Source organism: Ovis canadensis, chromosome 13 (assembly GCF_042477335.2).
Source record: "Ovis canadensis isolate MfBH-ARS-UI-01 breed Bighorn chromosome 13, ARS-UI_OviCan_v2, whole genome shotgun sequence".
Taxonomy (NCBI): domain Eukaryota; kingdom Metazoa; phylum Chordata; class Mammalia; order Artiodactyla; family Bovidae; genus Ovis; species Ovis canadensis.
The window spans coordinates 37,021,822-37,040,753 of record NC_091257.1 but is presented as its reverse complement, the minus strand read 5'-3'; the positions used below and the strand labels follow the sequence as shown (position 1 = coordinate 37,040,753).

Sequence of the window (18,932 nt, the reverse complement as noted above, 5' to 3'; positions counted from 1 at the left end):
CTTTAGTCCCCAAAGTCTTAGGTTTTAATCTGTTATACTACTCATGACTCCTAGTAGTTTCAGATATGAATTCCACATTTCTTCAGCATTTTTTATATTTTGGCTATTAATACTAGATTGAATTTTTCTTCTGTCAAAAATTTGGATAGTTTCTTCTTGTAATGCATCTTTAGAGAGTTATATTACCTGTAATTACAAAATCATTAAATTTTAGGATTAGGAAGATATTGGAAAAAATGCAAAGCACTGCAATCTGTTTATAGTCCTCAATATAATTGTACTGTGTATCAGTAAATGTGTTGTTTTGGCTATCAGGTGAGCAGAGTATGTCCTCTTTAAAAAAAATAAAGAAAAACAGTAGAAGCTTTTCAGTTTGTTTTCTTTTCAAAGGTGTAAAACCTTGTTTCAAATAGAACTTAGTTTGGGTTGCTGATTTCAAACATATTAAAGTGGTATTTTATTTACATTCAGGTATAAGTTCAGATCTATCACTTTTTCCATTATAAAGTCAAAGGGTGAGAGTAGATTATTTTCATGAGATGGTTACTTTAAAATTGAGAGATAAGTGTGACAAGTGATGTTTTGTGAGTATCCAAGTAGACATTTTTGCCTAGTATGGACCAAATGCCAGATTGAATCCCCCCCGCCCCCCACTGCCAGTTCATTTTTCCATACTGGGATGCTATTCAATAGAAATTCTGTTTAGTTTTAAAATTATGTTTCCTTAAAAATTCTGTTTAATAGTTATTTTGTGTTTAAAACATAATTTTTAATTAAACATACATGGCAGGCGAAAATTGTCCCCTCCAAATCTTCCCCTAAACTGAGTTGACCTGCAAGTACAATACAGTTTCAACTGGTTAAACTTTCTGTAACACATTTGAGAGTAGATTTTAATTACAGTTTCAAAAGTCATTAAAATACATACATACACTTTTTGAATTAAACATTATGGAAGTCCTGAAAATCTCTGTGAAACTTTATTTTGCAGAATGTATTTTGAAAAAGGAAATATGCCAAGTTGTTATTTTAGCTTTAACGTATAGCAGAACATACATAGTGGCTACATGTTTAAGTCCAGTTTAGTTCAGCTTTCCAAGGTGGAGTTGCAAATGCTCTGAAACACCCACCTTGAAGTTGTCTGTTGAGCTTCACCTGTCTGGAGCACAGTTGCTCCCAAGTAATCTATAAAAATAAAGAATCACTATGTTGTATGCTTGAAAGTAATATAGTATTGTAAGTCAACTGTACTTCAATAAATTAAAAAATCCTTGTAGTAGCCCCCCGTGTGGCTGATACCAAGTCTATGACTTCATGATAAGGAGGGGAGACCTTGCCTTATCACAGCTTCCTCACTTGAATCAGTAACTCTAGTTTTACCAACATTTCATTAAACTTGACTGCTCTCTACTTCTTAGTCTGGGTTAGAAGAAGGAAACCAGAAAGGCAGAGGACCATGGAAGGCTGACTTCTGTGTATGAGAAATACTCTCTTGCCAGTCAACAGGCATAAAAGCGATCTCGTGGCATTTAGGCCATCCTGACCTTTGTAAACTTTGAAAGCACTACTGTTTTGTACCATGGTCTGATCATGTCTATTTAAATGACCCTGAGTTATCGTGAACAAATTTAAAGTAGGTTTGTATCTGCTCTAAAAAGCAAGGAAATTATGGTGAAATAGTGAGGCTTAGAGGACTTTTGGGAAGCTGCAGGAAGAGATGGAGGGTGGGCATTACCAAGAAGAGGGTCCACGGAGAAGGAAGTGGAAGGATGGGAGCTCTTTGCGGGATGGCTCTGAGCTCCTCAGCTTCTCTGGTGATGGAGTCACAGGAGCCAGATGTACCCTCCGTGCCAGCTGGGCATAGGGAGTGGAGGCACTTACTCATGTCTTAGCCACACGTGGGAGAAGACGCCCTCACTTCACCACCAGGAGGGCCTGTGTGCCTGCATACACGCCATCGTATATGATGTAATGCAGTGAAGCTGTTCTGTAGCCTGCCATGAGTTATGGTCTTATAGCTTGACCCTCTCTCTCTTACCCTCCTCCCTCCCTCCCTTCCTCTCTCCTTCCTTCCCTCCTGTCTCTTCTTCTTTCTACAAATATTTATTGAAATCATATTCATGCTGAGACAGACTCCGACAGATGTGGAGTGTGCTCTGACAAGGGAAAGATAGCCTGTCTTGCTGCCGCAGGACTTTCCTTGTACTGTGAGACAGAGTTATGTCAATAGGAACATAGAAATGAATATGAAAAAAATTATAATGGGATGAAGAGTACATTCCAGGACACATTTGTGAGACCAGAAGGCTTCTTCGAGGAAGTGCAGTCTAAGGCGAGAACTCAGAGATAAAGAGGAGTTAACCAAGAAGTGGGGTGTTCCTGGCCAGGGAGAACCATGTCGGGGTAGAGGTAGGAAAGAGTAGGGTGAGCTCCACGGCCAGAGCGTGGCGTGTGAGTGAGAAGTTTGCAGAAGGCTGACCATGGAGGCCTTGGTGGACGGGAGGCTGGACTATTTTCTCTGATCAGTGGGAAGCATTGGGAAGGTTTTATTCAGAGGAGTCAGATGATCAGGTTGGCATTTTGGAAAGTTTGCTCTGGGGAGTTGGATTAGAAGGGCAAGACTGGCAAGCATGGTAGTTACCTAAAAGATAAATGTGGACTTTAAAGAAAGATTCAGTGAAGACAGAGAGCTGTAAATAGAATCAAGACATATTTAGGAGATGGAATCAATAGAGTTGGCAATGGATTAATTAGATGTGTGAAGAGTCAAGGTTACTCCCAGGTTTCTGGTGTAGACAGCTGCAGACTAATGGGTGAAAGAGAGAACGCAGGGGAAGGAATTCATTTTGGGACTGTAGTGGGGTGATGGACTGTTGGTTATCAGACTGAGTTTGTGGTAAGCATGGGCTGTACACAAGTGGAAATGCCAGTGGGTCTGAAATACAGGAGAGAAAGCTGGGCTAGAGATGTAGATTTGGGAGTGATTGGCATGATATCAGGGGTACCCAGAGCTATGAGAACAAATTAGATCACCCTGAAGATCACTAAGAGAAGAAAAGCCTGTTAGAACTGTGAAGGAGGATGAGCAGAGAGGAGTCCCAAGAGACAGAGAAGGAACAGCTAGAAGGGCCAGGAGTGGGCCGGGCCAGGAGTGTGGGGGGACAGAGACACCAGTGGAAGAGGACAATTCAAATCAGGAGAGGCTAAGCAAGAGGAAGACCAAGACGTGTCTGTGGGATCCTCTATGCCACCAGAAGCCGTTGTGACCTTAACCAGAGCAGTGTCTGCAGACAGGAACTGGAATGCATAGCGCTGATGAGAGAGTTGGAAGAGATGAGCAGAGACAGTGAGTTGAGGCCTCTTTGTCAGGAAGTTCGGCAGAAGGGAAAGAATGAACTCTGGAACCTCACGCTCAAGTAGTGTGGGTGGAGGGAAGATGGAGTCAGGAAAGCTTTGTGCGTGCTCGGGTGCTGACGGGAAGAAGCTCACAGAGAAGCCTAGGGTGAAATTCTGGGAGACAGTGGGGATAAGTGGGTCACAGAGGGTCCTGAGAACAGAGGAGGGCTTGGGATCCATGATAGACAGGACCTTACCTAAGAGGAGAGACACCTCTGCCGTTGTGACAGAAGGGCAGAATAAAATGACTGGGGTAAAAACATTGTTTGCTGTCATAATATTTTAATTATATTCTTTAAAAAAATGTCTCCACAGACACTACCCAAAGCAGTCCTTCACCACGGTGGCAGATACACCTGAAAACCTTCGCCTGAAGCAGCAAAGTGAATTGCAGAGTCAGGTAATTTCTGAAAAGCCTGTTTTTGCTACTGATTCTTAATATTATTCATAAGACCACTGTTCCATTGTTGGACTCTTCACACCAGGTCACCAGCCAGTGTGAAGACTGAAAGCGAGCCTGGGCGGGCATTCCGGGAGCAAGTGCCCAACGTCTGTTTCATTCCTGGTCTTGGATCACCCTGATATTCTTGGTTCTGTTATCCACATGGGGCTTGGGCAAGTAAATGAGTTCTGGTCAGAGGCAGTGTTTTCCAACAATATTGATTTATTTGGTCCTAAATATTTAAAAACATTTTATAAATAGCTTTTCCACACTGCATATGTAGGGGAAAAAGAGGTGTGAACTTGACCCAGTTGCAGAGAGAGTGGGGCTAACACCCTGTCTGTGTATCTCGCACCAGCCACTAGCTTTGTTTTCATCCTGTCACTTTATTCATCTTTCTTTCATATGTCACTCTGACAGCATGAACAAAGATTAGAACACCACGATTGGCTCCCAGTCAACCATTTTGGATGGAAATGTGCCTCCAATATGGAGAAACACATCAGTTAAGACTAGGGATTCGAATGACAGTGTTTTCTTCAGGGACACGCAATCACTTCTTGAGAAACCGAGGGCACTTTCACTCAGCGAAGTTTTCTTGCCTCCGTGGTGTCGGACGATGCTCGGTGGCTAACGTGAGAGCCCGCTGGTCAGCATCGAGGTAGAATAACACTGAGGAGCGGGGAGGGAAGGCTGTGTTGAGGCCCCCCTTCCACTGTTGATTGGTTGTGACCTTGGGCCAGCCACTCTCATTCTTTGTGGTTGTGTAAAGTGAGACAGTCTATCTGATCTTACCTACCTGTCTTGAGGGTGGCTGCAGGTGTCAAATGAGTAGTTAGGCGTGAAAGCATTTTGAAAAGTTAGCAAATGATGATATGACTGTGGAGGCCGATGATTATTACCAAGGTCCCTGAGAATCCTCGATGTGAAAAGGGAGAAGAGAAGAATTTGTGAAGGAGGAAGGGGGTCTAGCTAACACTTTTTGAAAATGTCAGTTGTAGCTGTTTGTAATGAGAGTAGTCAGCTCTCAGTTGCAGTGGATCTACTTTACGTTCATGCAGGTTTATCTGATCACAGGGGAGATCGTAGTTCCCTTCACCCTCTTTTTGGGGGAACTTGGGACCACTTCTCAGTCCACTTAATTAATGGGAAAAAAAACTCAGAGTACAGTTTACTGTTGGTTAACAATGCCATGAAGACTTGGTTGGCAGTTAGTTTTTGGTTTATGTAAAATGCTAATTTTCTGTGTGCTAAGCCATTAGTTCAAAAAATTGAGTGCCGGCCAAAGAGAGGCACTGTTGCAAAGCCGGCAAGAACACCCCTTTGCTCATTCACACCACAGAGGATGCCAGGACTTGGCTCCCGTCTGTGCAGATCCAATATGCCTTTCTTCTCCTCGAGTTAGGATTAATTAGATGATTCTGGAGAAGTACTACGAGCACACTGGAAAACAGAACTAAATCAAGAAATCAAATATTTGTTTCCTTCCTGTTACATGTCCTTGTTATGTGCAAAAGCATTTATAATTAGTTAATCCTTCCTTCCCGGAGCTCATGGGATGTCTGAGGAAATAGGACTAGCATGCTCTCCCCTCCACTCAAGCAAGCACGTTTCATTTACAGTGAGGAGTCAGAAGGGGAGGGATGAGTATGGCTTGGTCTGGTCATGCTTCACGCTAGAGCGGGGTCTGAATGGAACTTGAAGGCTGACACAGAATCTGATATGAACCTTGTCTCCTTCCTTGAGAGAGCACCTCTCTCCCTTTGGGTTCAGTTAGTGGCTACACATGCCACCTACTTGGTCCAGGAACAAGCATTTATTGTTTTCCTACCACATGCCTAACTCTGGAAAAGCAAAAGGAAAAAGGAGCTCACAGTTTCATGAAGGGTTGCCTTTATTCTCCGTCACGTAGGTAGCAGGCTGCAAACAAGGCAGAGCATGAGTGTAGTTCATGGCTGGCGGGTCAGTTAATAGAGGGAGGTACAAAGTGCTGTGTGGTCTCCAAGTACTGGTCAGGTGAAGGCATCAGATTTTCTGTATGATTTTCCTCAAAAATCATCTTCTCCAGAAAGAAAATGTAGGACTTCATCAGACAGACAGCATGGAGAAGTTCAACTCGATTCAAGAAGCATGCGTTGACTACTTATTATGTGCAAGGAACTGTGCTAGGTGTGGGGGAAGGAAAGGAAGGAAAATCACCATCATCATCATCATCTTCAGTCTTGCTGCATTCAGGGCACATAATTTTACATGCACTACTTCATTTCCTCTCAAACAGCCCTATGAGACAGGAGTTTATTATTATCCCTCTTTAGAGGAAGCAGTCAACCTTTAAAGATTAGAGAACTTGCCCTTTCGAACAGCAAGGAGTTGAACTTGACATACAACCTGGATCTGTGAGCCCCAAGTGTCCAGTCTCAACCAGTACTCTGGTCACATTACTTGGAGAGCGCCTAGGAAAGGAGATGTGTAAGCAAGTACTTGAGGGGCCAGCTGGTAGTGCAGTGTATGTAAGGGTGGAATTTTGCATAAAGTGCAAACGTCACACATAGGAGGAAGTCCTTTCTCTCTCCTCTCCCTCCCCTTCCTCCCCTCCCCCTTCTTCTCTTTCCCCTCCTTCTTTGTGAGAGATGCAAGCACTTCTAGAGTATTTCTACCTTTTGCAAAGACATGGAAAGATACCTGCCCTAATGGTAGTGTTCATGACTGGCAATTCATTTAAAGTTAGCGTATTAAATGATTTGATTCTGTGGTAGAGCATGTCCTTTGAGTTTTGGTATCAAGAATTCTGAATGGCTCAACAGTTTTGGTGGAAAATTGGTTATTAATATTTTATTTACTTGTTTTGATAACCTGTGATGCTAAATGAGTCACGTTACTCATCTGTTCATGACTCCGAGTTTTGAAATTCTGAAATCCTTTGTAATTGTTTGGTTAAAATTAATCCTTTTCTTTTAGTTCATTAGCTTACCAAATGAGCCAAAATGAAGGAAAAACAAAAGCCGTTGCAGTCCAACTTAGGAAGTTATTTATGGTTACATGTTGTTGTCTTTTTCTTTTTTTCTCCTCTGTCCTCTTTTTGAGAGGGTTATGAATTTTGCCAGCCCCCATTTTTTTTTGCCTGAGTGTTAGATCCTCTCAAGCTTTTTGGGGATCTGTATTAGGTGCCAATTGTCATAATAAAATGATATGAAATACCAGAGAATAAACAAGGAAACCATGAGTTAGCTTTTTGGAACTGGTGACAGGCAGTGGCTGCAGGCGTTAGCTAGCTTGCAGATGACTGGTGCCTGCCCACATGGCCAGCCACTGACCCCAGTGGACATGGATGGCCCTGGAAATCACATCTCACAGGATGAACTGCCTCCAAGAAATAACAGAACTGGAGGTTAGGCACCCCCACTGGCCCGCAGGAACCCATTCAATAAGGCGCAGAAATGTAAACCTTTCCTTCCAGTGGTATTAGTAACATTGTACTTTACCTCTGGAGCATCCGGCTTTCTCTGCACGCCTTGAGACAGCAGAATGTCATTGTTTTTTGTGGGGAAGTGAGCCTTGAGTTCCAAAGACTTGCCTGGTAAATGAAACTTCTGGAACACAAACTTTTTGTAAGTTGGGCAGTCCCTAAGCTTTTAAAAAACTTCAGGTGAAAAGGCCCCTTAGGAGAGAATTTTTTAACTTTTTATTTTCACGTGATGTTGTAGCAAGTGTTTTTTCTTTGGGCTATGTAGAATATTCTTAGTGGAAGAAAATGGACAGATGTTTTGAACTCATCGGATGTCTGAAGACTTCTTAAAGCTGGGGAAATTGTTCTTCAAATGGAATTTTGACGGGAAGTCTTTCTAGGAAGAGAGCAAAACAGGACAGATGTGGCTGAAGCAAGGGAAGGGGGGGTGCAAACTCCCCTCCTTGTGTTCTCTCTGCTTCTCCCCATCCTCTGCTTCCAGGGCCTCAGGGTGAGTGTCTTAGGAAACCCTGGGCCTCTGTGGGGCTGAGTTCTGAAAATCAACGCTAAAACAAAGACACTTTCCCACTTGACTTAGTTGTTTGTAGTCCTGAAAATAATGGAGAATTGGGGTTCACTGTATTCTTAAATGGAGTGTGCATAATTTATGAGTCCTTATAAGATGAAATAGAAGATGATGATGAATCAATTATGAATGATTCTGGAACCTTTGGGCCTTCATTTTGTCATCTGTGTTGATTTTTTAAAAATCATTTTTGGATTTTAGTTTTTAATATTGTTAGCATCTTTTTAAAGTTTTTCTCAACAGAAGTAAGTGAAAATTTCAAAACAATGTGAGGATAGCAGTTTGGGACACTATCCTCTTATTAATGTCTTACTGTGATATTAACATAAATTTGGTATCATTGCTATTTAGTTGCAGTTTGTCACAACAGATTCATACCCAATAGAGACTAGCAGTAGAAATCTATGGTGGTTTGCTGAATGACAGAGGATGAGCTAGATATAAATGTTTAGGAGGGAGATTGTAGAGGTCAAGTAAAGGAATAGTGATAACACCTATGACCTGTTGCATCTGGTTCTTTCTCTCTAAAATGTGTATGGTATCTTTAACACAAGGTTTATTTGAAGATTGAATTTTATGACATATGTATGCTGCTGCTGCTAAGTGACTTCAGTCGTGTCCGACTCTGTGCGACCCCATAGACGGCAGCCCACCAGGCTCCCCCATCCCTGGGATTCTCCAGGCAAGAACACTGGAGTGGGTTGCCATTTCCTTCTCTGATGCGGGGAAAGTGAAAAGTGAAAGTGAAGTCGCTCAGTCGTGTCCAACTCTTAGTGACCTCATGGACTGCAGCCCACCAGGCTCCTCCGTCCGTGGGATTTTCCAGACAAGAGACATATGATTCTTTTTTAATCTTCCATGTTTGTGTGGAGGCATACAAAACATGGTGCATCGGGAACAGGATATATGATAGTAGGAAGGTGAGAAGGTAGCGTGATTTTTTTTCCTAGGGAATAGTTATACATCTCTGTGGAATTAATGAAGGCATGTGTCTAATACATACTTCTGAAGGTCAAGGAGGTAAGGCTGTGTCCAGCATTCTCTTTCTCTAGCTTGCCCTTGGCACCTTTCTGTGTCTCCTAATTCTGTTTTCCATTTCCGGAGGGTTTTTCTCTCAGTTATCTGTCATCTAACCATCCAGGAAGTTGTTAAACTATTATCTAACGCAAGACTCCCCTCAGGTAGCAACTGCTTTTTAATAAGGTATCATTGAGGATGGACTTCCTTCAAAGTAACGGATCCATAACTGAGGAACATTACTAATTGTCGAAAGAAAACCGAAGGGCTATTTTGGAGTTCATCCTCTGTATGTCTGTCAAATCTCACCCCAGAGGTTCTCACCCGATCAGAAATTTGACCTGAATTTTTCATTTGCCACCCAGCACCAGGGATATGCCAAATTCTGTGCTAGATATTGGGGATGCCGTAGTGAGCAAAACCAGATAAAGCCCTTACTCTCCAGAGACTTATGGTCTAGCAGAGGAGAGGATGATAATAAAAAATTAACAAACGTTAACTACCGTAGGAAAAATTGCAACTGTGACAAGAGCTGCAGAGAGAGCAGTGTGTATTATAGTTATGTTTAAAAACATTTTCGGGGTGTTAGAGGCCTGAGTGCTTCTCAGCAGACAGATACATAATGGGATCTCCGAGTGGCCTGCTGCCTCCTGCCCAGATGTGGATCCCATTTCTAAGTGTGTCTCTCTCTCTTTTCTTTTTTTCCCACTTTGCCATCTTAGCTGACAATCCGTTGCTCTTTGCTGGGTCCTCTTACCATTCCTTATCTCATCTGACAAGCTCAGACTTCTAAACAGAAGATTGTCTCTCCAGATAGTTTCTGTGGGTAATGCTTACATTACACTGCTCTCGGACAAGAAGCCTTTCATATTTGCTTTTTAATTTTCCATTTTCTTTGAACTTAATTTTGGCAGCTGTATAGTTCCCATCTTTTGATTCCTCACCATTTGATGCTGTGTTCTGATCCTTCGGTGATGCTTCTTATTTCTCACAATAAGCGCTTTCTCATGTATGTAAAGGTAAAAGTTCACAGGGAAAAGCTTCGGCATGTTTCTTTTCAAGGTTTCGAGGCAGTGAAAATGATGAGAGATTGTGTTTCACATATAGGAAGGGCTGAATGTGAATCAGTACTTCAAAGGAGAAATATTAATTCACTTGGTGTGGCACATTTCTTTCAGGGAACATAACATGCTGTGCAGATGTTAACTCTCACCCCCACCATCTCCCACAAGTCAGATTGTTTTTCTCTTTCACTTCTGGATAAAATGATGTAAGAGGCAAAAATGTCAGTGGTGACGGACAGCAAACTAACCAAGATGTTTTGATTTGCTGTGTCATGATGGAGTTTTAGAGCCTTTCATCATTGGAGCCTGGTCTCCTCCTCATCCTCCTGAAATGACCCATATTCTTTCCATCTGTTCTCAGAGTCCCAGCAGCGTGGTTCTTTGGTACCCTGGGCTCATCCTGTCCCTGCCCCCCACAACATTCCCACAGCCCGTGGTGGAGGTTGGAGGGTGGAGGTGCGGTTCTCTGGGAGGGCAGGCAGCAAGCTACTTGTTTTTATTCTGTGGGCCAGAGGCAGATGACTTGTCCTTTAATTAGGCATTTGAATATATAGCCTATCAATATTGTGGCTCTGGGGTCATGGTGTAACAGCTGTGATGAGGAGACTGTCTTGAAAATACATCAATGTAGTTTTTCATCTTTGTCTTCTATAAATTGTGTTCTGCCCTACTATTTCACACTTATGGCTCCAGAGAAAGGAGAAGAGCAACCCCCTCTTTGAGAAGGAGGAAATATGGTCCCAGGTGAAGAGGACGCCTGTCTTCCCTTCTGGCCATGGCAGCTTGTAGAAGGAAGGTGGGAAAAAATCAGAGGCTGAAACGTGACCTCCCCTCTCTCTTCTGGCTTAAGTCTCTGAAAGGGAAGATGAGGGAGGCATGGTAGATGGGTGGAGAAAGGCAAGAAGCAGAGAAGACCACCCCGCAAGACGTCCTGCGGACCTCCTCCCACCTCTATGGTATACTCGGGCTTATGCGGTGTGCAGGCAGGGAGGGAACCTGAGTGCTGTTTATCGGCGTCTTAGTCTCTCATGTGGGGCAGAGGGGGATGGATATTCCGGTGTGGAGACAGTAGAGAGATGCTGAGGGTGCTTGCTGTGGAGCTGGCATGGGCAATGCCATGAAGGAATAACGGGCCCCAGGAGCCAGGGATGGTGTGCAGGCAGGCAGGACCAGTGAGACCTCGGTGAGAAGCCCGGACAGGCAGGTATGGTGCCGATGCCAGCAGGCCTTTTCTGAGCTGGGGGAGAAGACAACATGAGGTCACCAGCCATAGTCTTCGGCAGGACGCCAGCAGGGGCCCAGGGAGCAGGAGGCCAAGGAGATGCCACTGAGCTCAGAGGCGTTAAAGGAGAAAATGAGTGGGCCTGAGTCCAGCACTTCACCCTTGCTTCCCTCCGAGGTCACCGTCTCATCATGGAATCAGCAAAACCAAATCTATTGTCCACTATTGGACTCAGAAAGGTCCTCTTGGTAGTAGCCAGCAGCACACAGTAGGCCTGATGAGCGCACTGAGTCTTTCAGCTCTCATAAAGTCCCTGTGTGTTCTTTTGCCAGAAATTATTTGGTCTAATTATTTCATGTTATTTCAGAACTTTGCTTGTAGCATCCACTGTCTTCAGAAGGACTGCCTGCTGGAGTTCTACGTGGTCCTTGTACAGATGAAAAGTGGCTTGAGAAATTCTGTGCAGAAAGATGACTGTGATGGCTTCATTCTTTAAAAAAGCTTTCATTTGGAACAATTACTGTGTTGTGTTCTGAAATGAGATCTCTACTTAAGCTTCCAAAAATATTGGTTGTACTTTTTTTAGTGGGTGAGGAGAGCAGTTAGAATTCCCTTCCCTTCCTTCGTCCTTTCCGGCCTGTCTTAATTTCTGGTGATCAAGCATAAGGGTGATAGTAGATCAGAAGTTAAGGGAACCCAAATTTGATCCTAACTAGAAGGGACATCTAGGCTCTGTTTGACTGGTGCTCTGAATTCCTATTAATATGAAATTGTTTATATTTCAAGGGAATCTATGCTCTGCAAACATCTTCTAAGGAAAATTTAACAAGCCCCTTTAGCTACAGATTTAGCTTCCTAAGCACACAGTACTTTTAGACACCAAGCAACTAAATATACCAGATTTCACATACTTAAAACTACAGAAGTGAAGAACAGTGAAACTAAGGATCCTATTTTTAATTAAACAATCTTAGAGTTCCTATAGAGGACTTCCCTGGTGGTTCAAATGGTCAAGAATTTGCTTGCAATGCAGGAGACCTGGGTTCGATTTCTGGCTTGGGAAGATCCCTTGGAGAAGGTAATGGCTGACCACTCCAGTATTTTTTCCTGGAGAATTCAATGGACTGAGGGGCCTGGTGGGCTATAGTCCATGGGATCACAAAGAGTCAGACATGACTGAGCAACTACCACTTTCCCTTTTTCAGAGCCCCTATACAGATTTTAAAAATCTCTAGTATGGCTGCAATACTTTCAATCATTAAAACTAAACCCAAAGTAAATCTTATCTGTGTTTCTTCTATATGTTTTCTAAAGATTTGTTTAGAACTGGATAATCCCCAAGGCTTTGAGAGGATTTTTGTTCTAGAATATTTTACTCTCTACAGGAATACCACTTAAGTCTTAGGTATGTATATATACTACGTATATTATTACGCATAACACATGTAAAATGTTTATATGTATGTGTATATATGCACATAACATACATATATACATGTGAATATATGTATACACATGTATATATATATGTGTATAATATGCAGATACACACACATATATGTATTCAATATATAATAATATAATAAAGCTGGCTTACAGAGACAATGTTTAGAAAATAGTCTCCTTGAAAACCTGTAAGACTAGAGCATGTGAATCTTCTTTTCTCTTTTGTTATCAAATGACTAAGTATGATTTAATTCACTGCTGGACTCTGAAATAGCTGCACCGTTCGCAATCTTAGTTTCCATCATGTAAATGAGCTCTGCAGTTCCTGTGTCTTTTAGTCATTCCATATGTTTTAGGAACTAGCTGAGGTGAAAAGGAATAACAGAGCTGGTATTATTACTGGAAGGGAGGTAATGAGAGCTTTTTCAAAATATCACCTATTTCAGAGGGCAGATCACTCACTTTTCACAGGATAAGGAGAAGAGACATCGTTAAAGCTTTACCTGTTTTGACGGGACTTACTCTCTCTGTAGTTTGTTAATTTAATTTTTTTAAATATCTGTTTTCTTTATCCTTTGTTTCAGATTTTAAATCAGAAGCTAGAGGTCTTGTTAATGTAGTGGTTATTACCTGATAATGCAGCTAAGCAGTTCTGGATTATATTTATACCGTTTGATGATAAGGGTGATAATGTATGAAATGAAATAGAAACAAAGAAATTTCATAAAATAGTCTTATAAGAATGAAGAATTAGATACTTTCTTGAGAAGTAGACAGATGCTTTTCTAATTGTTTCTTGGCATTAGTTACAAATTAAGAAAATTCAAGACATTTTTGATTTCAAACCTTTGCTAGCAAAGTAATCTCATGTAAGGACCCACATGTACTTCCTGTAATTTAATTCTCTATAAAAAGTTGCTTCGATTATTTATTGGTTTAAACTACATTTACTGAATACCTCCTTTGACCAGACACTGCCTGCTCTTGGGGTGAAGGTGTGTGTAGACAGAAGCCAGCAGTATTGAAGAGGGGGACATGGCCCCTGACTTAGAGGCGTTTATTGAGTTTCTCAACAGATATTCTCCCAAATTCTGTAAACAGTTGTTTTTTTTTTTTTTTTTCTGCAGTCTGTTTAGTCTTCCCCTCACATTCTCCAATGAGATATTTACCTTTTCTTTGAATGGAAGCCCAGAACGACTTTCTTTCCCTTTATATAGATCAAATACCAGCTACTCTGAGAAACTATATATTGGAGAGGAAATGATCTTCAGCTGATTTTGAAAATAACTCTACAGCACCCATGCCCTTTTGTAATCTGTTTGTAGAGGTTGTTCCTTCTTAAAATAATGTTGATAAAATATTTTTAGTTGTTTGATGGACACAGAAAAGCTTCTCCAATAAAATCCACTTTTGGGGGGGATTATCATCAGGAGAATTAAATCACGTCATCAGCAACATCCCAATCCTCTTGTTATTCTGCAGACTCCAGAGCAGTGGCCCCTCATTCTTTTTGGGTCATGGGACCCCTTTGGAAGTTTGATCAAAGCCATTGAAATTCTCCTTTGGAAAAGGTATAGAAGTACAAATATGCGAACTTTAAAATCAAAGGGAGTTCATGAGTTAGCAAAGGTCATCAGAGCCCCAAGTTTTAGGGAGTGTGGTCAAGTCAGCCAGTGGGAGGAGCTGAGAAGAATAGGCTGAATTTAAAGGCTGGGCAGAGGCTAGAGGCTGGCACAGAGAGGTTATGGATTCACTGCCCTCTAAGCACAATTTTATCTTGATTAAAATATTAACTGTTTGGGAAATGTGAAATGTTACTGCCTTAAAGAAAGCAGTCTGGCATCAACTGTTAAACCTTAAAAATATACATACTCTTTGATCCAGCAGGTCCACTCCTGGAAATTTCTCCTATAGAAAAAGAAATATCAACATGTAAGGCATATGGGCAAGGATCTCTCTGTCAGCATCGTTTGTAGCAGCAAAAAACTGGAAACTGAAAGCCCATCAACAAGGTGGTAGTAGAATAAATTAGGATAACCCAGACCAAAGAATATTATGCAGCCATTAAAATTTGGGATGTCCATATGATATTGCCCAGTGAGAACTATAGATACAGAAAAGTGTGTCAGTTAGAAAACACTCCCTCTGTGCATGTCTGTGTCTGTATTTCTATATGTCTGATTAAGAGTATATATGTAGGGAGAAGGCAATGGCACCCCACTCCAGTACTCTTGCCTGGAAAATCCCATGGACAGAGGAGCCTGGTAGGCTGCAGTCCATGGGGTCGCGAAGAGTTGGACACGACTGAGAGACTTCACTTTCATGCACTGGAGAAGGAAATGGCAACCCACTCCAGTATGGCAGGATGGGGGAGCCTGGTGGGCTGCCGTCTATGGGGTCACACAGAGTTGGACACGACTGAAGCGACTTAGCAGCAACAGCAGCAGATGTAGGGAGAAAAATATGAACTAATATACACTAGGGTGTTAGAGTTTGTTCTGGAAACCTATCCATAGTGAGCCAAACTAAGGGAAAAAAAATTGAAATAATTAAAAAATGTATATGAGAGCATTAATGCATTCTTATGCAATTATCTCTGTTATATCTATCTACCTATCTCTATTATCTATCTGTTGGTGGCTATATATGAAAAGAAAAAAAAACCAGTGATTTCGAAACATAATTGCTTGTATGTAGTTAGCATTTCATTGTTTTCTTCCTTCACAGTTGGTAACACCAGACATTTTCAGTTCAGTTTTGTGGGGTTACTAGGGATGTCCCTGATGACTTAAGAGGTGAACTTACAGCTCTAAAGTTACTCGGTCTATAGCAAATGTTTGTTGGATGTCTATTTTACGTCATGTACTCGGCTTTTTGCTGGGGAGACTCGAAGAACTGAGGCTTGTGCCTGACTGTACAACTCAGGGACTGCAGCTGCATTTGAACTTCCTCCCCTCAATCTGCTGTTTATCTGCTTGTTTGCTTGTGTGTGTGAGAAAGAGAGCCCAGGTGCTGCTCTCATATTAGTAGGAACCTAAGAATTTGGGGTAAGATCTTTTTTCAAAAAGTCGATTAAAAAATTATTTCTTTATTTTGGCGACATGGCATGTGGAATCTTAGTTCCCTGGGTCAGGGATTGAACCCATCCCCCCGCATTGGAAGTGGGGACTCAACCACTAGACCACCGGGGAAGCCCCCGAAGTAATAAAATCTTGATGTTTCTTCTTTTGTTCCATTAAAGGACCTATTATCTAATTGTCCCTGTTTACCTCAGAAATGCCCAGAGACCTCTAGAAAGGATAGTACTGTAAGGATTTTAGAGGAGAAAGAAGTGAGAGGCACTTCCCGTAGATTCAGTTCAGTTCAGTCGCTCAGTCGTGTCCGACTCTTTGTGACCCCATGAATCGCAGCACACCAGGCCTCCCTGTCCATCACCATCTCCTGGAGTTCACTCAGACTCACGCCCATCGAGTCCGTGATGCCATCCAGCCATCTCATCCTTGGTCGTCCCCTTCTCCTCCTGCCCCCAATCCCCCCCAGCATCAGACTCTTTTCCAATGAGTCAACTCTTCACATGAGGTGGTCAAAGTACTGGAGTTTCAGCTTTAGCATCATTCCTTCCAAAGAAATCCCAGGGCTGATCTCCTTCAGAATGGACTGGTTAGATCTCCTTGCAGTCCAAGGGACTTTCAAGAGTCTTCTCCAACACCACAGTTCAAAAGCGTCAATTCTTCGGTGCTCAGCCTTCTTCACAGTCCAACTCTCACATCCATACATGACTACTGGGAAAACCATAGCCTTGACTAGACGGACCTTAGTCGGCAAAGTAATGTCTCTGCTTTTGAATATGCTATCGAGGTTGGTCATAACTTTTCTTCCAAGGAGTAGGTGTCTTTTAATTTCAGGCTGCAATCACCATCTGCAGATTAATGTCTCTCAAAATTGTGGTTTCCCACATCACAGTTGCCTGGTGAGTGTGTTGAAAATACTCATTTGTGGGCCTGGCCCCAGACTCACTGAGAAGGAAAGTCTAGAAATCCACATTGTTATTAAGAACCCCGTGTAATAATTCTTACACACATTAGTATTTTGTATCCAGTTCCATCAAATTTTGCTGCAAATAATGAGCCCTCCTGGCATCTCTTCCCAGAATTTTGCCAAGAGTTTCCCATATCCTCGGTCTCCTTTCCCATGTGGAATGCTTAGGTTTTTTGCCCCAGAAATCGGTCCACATTTCCTGGTTTCTCATACTGCCACATTGTTGGATTGACTTGGAGTCGTGCGCTGCTACCAGGCTTCTGAAAGTTAATGCCGCTGCTCAGGACCCCAGTCCAGGGGACGTAGACAGAAGAAGGGATGTTTTACTTCAGTTTTAGGACTTTTAGGTATTTGACTCAGCAGATATTCTTACAAGAACAAGAATTTTTCTAATATCAAAATGGCTTTTTATTTTCCTCTTTTTATTCTTTAGTGATGTCTGCATTTTGAAGGAGGTTTTGTGAAGGAAAATTTCAGACAACATTGTCACTACCAAACATGATTTTATTCTGAATGTAGAGAAATCAATGTAGGTCAGAAAAAGACTAGAATGGTTTGAAAAATCAACAAATCTGATGGTCAAACTCAAATGTCTTTAATTAGGGTTAGGGTTAGGGTCAGTATATACACACAAATAAGAGAGAATTTCAGGTTACAATGCATTTGGTTTGTAACAACAGGAGTAAGACCAGGATTTGCGCACATGATGTAAATTTTTTTGGAATTTTGATTCTTTGGACTGCTTCTGGTTTATTTATGCATATTCATAGTACAATCAAAAACTGAAAATGTTTTTCTGACATCTGAGATTTATCCCTTTACACCAGTTTCTTCCTCAATGCTTTTATCTAAAATGTCAAAAAATAACGGAAGCAAAGGCTAGTTCTTATGAAAAAGCAGAACTGAGTGACTGTTTTCCTGCATTTCTCATGTACCATGTAGACAATGACCTTAGTACTATTCTGACTAGAAAACCCTGTCTGAGAACCTTTTATCTCCACAGCAGGATATATACAATCCGAGTCGATGCTAGACACCCATAACATCATCCCTCAGTCAATAATCATCGATTGAGTAGAGTTGGTTTGGGGGCTGTGTATTAAATACCAGAAAGGGTACAGAAAGAAGAGTCATAGTATCTGCCTTTGAAGAACAATCTAATTCAGAAAATAGTTCAAACGTGCATGCTATGACACGGTTCCGTAACAAAAGGCTCTTTCAACAATACTAGAGAACCCAACTTAAAAGAGATGATGGTGGAACGGGGAGGGGTTGTTGGCAAGCAGACACATGAGATGGCAGAGAGATAGAGCTGAACGGGAGCAAAGCATGCAGAAAGGGGTGAGCATAATCCATACAGTATCTCCATCCAAAAAACATCAGCTGGAGGGGATTGGGCGGTTAGTCATGGGGGTCTCTGCTTTGGAGGGTGGAGAAGCTCCAGAAGGAAAGGAGGTGTCCCCAGTCAGGGTAGTGAAAAAGCTGTTGAAGAATTATGATTTAGGGATTTTATGAAATTCAAAGCTTGGAGAAATTAAAGAAGTTCAGCATGTTGAAGTGAGGGGGCTGAATCAGGATAGTGGCTATGCAAACAGGGAAGCAAAGCTTAGAGATACTTTTGGAGGACATCAAATGTTACAGATAAGTTGGAAAAAATGAAGCCATACAGTGAAAATATTTGTGAAGGTATTAAGCTCATCAATCTGAGACATTTTACACTAGATGGGGAACACTGGCTAGTGGCAGGGAATAAGCCTGACTTTTAAATTTTCTGTGGATTTATGATCTTTAGAAATTCATTTATGAGACTACAAATATCATTGAATGGATCTTTCACATGGAACTATTCTATGGTTTAGAATAACTTTGTAGGCTTTCATTCAGTAGGTGGTGAATAAGTACCAGATGACAAATTCTGGTGTTTATCTTACAAAGTCATCTGTCGTTCTGTGAGACATTTTTTCCTGCCTGGGACACAAAGCTCTGCTACAATTATTTGTGAATAATTTTTTATGACTAAGCTAGTAAGAGTATTGTCAATTGCCATTTAAAAGAACACTGTTTCATCAACATAAAAAAAACCCTCCCTTCTTCCCACCTTAGAGCTGTTTTCCTCTTGTCTAAAAGGTACATACTTCTTTTTAGAAGTTGACATTTACAGAACTAGTAGCTTTTTCCTCTGGATAAGAAAATAATTGCTTAGAAAACCCCAACTAACCAAACAAGTCACCTTGATTACTACCTACAGAGGGAAAAAAAAACTGGCATTATTTTTT

At 41.7% G+C, this 18,932-nt stretch overlaps 1 protein-coding gene across 2 annotated transcripts in view; it reads left to right on the top strand.

Moving 5' to 3' along the window:
* NEBL (nebulette) overlaps positions 1-18,932 on the top strand; it is a 376,628-nt gene that overhangs the window by 136,270 nt on the left and 221,426 nt on the right. For both annotated transcript variants that reach the window (XM_069547396.1, XM_069547395.1), the window contains exon 3: positions 3,712-3,796. In XM_069547396.1, coding sequence (XP_069403497.1) covers positions 3,712-3,796 — 85 coding nt within the window. The remainder of the gene's footprint in view (positions 1-3,711; positions 3,797-18,932) is intronic.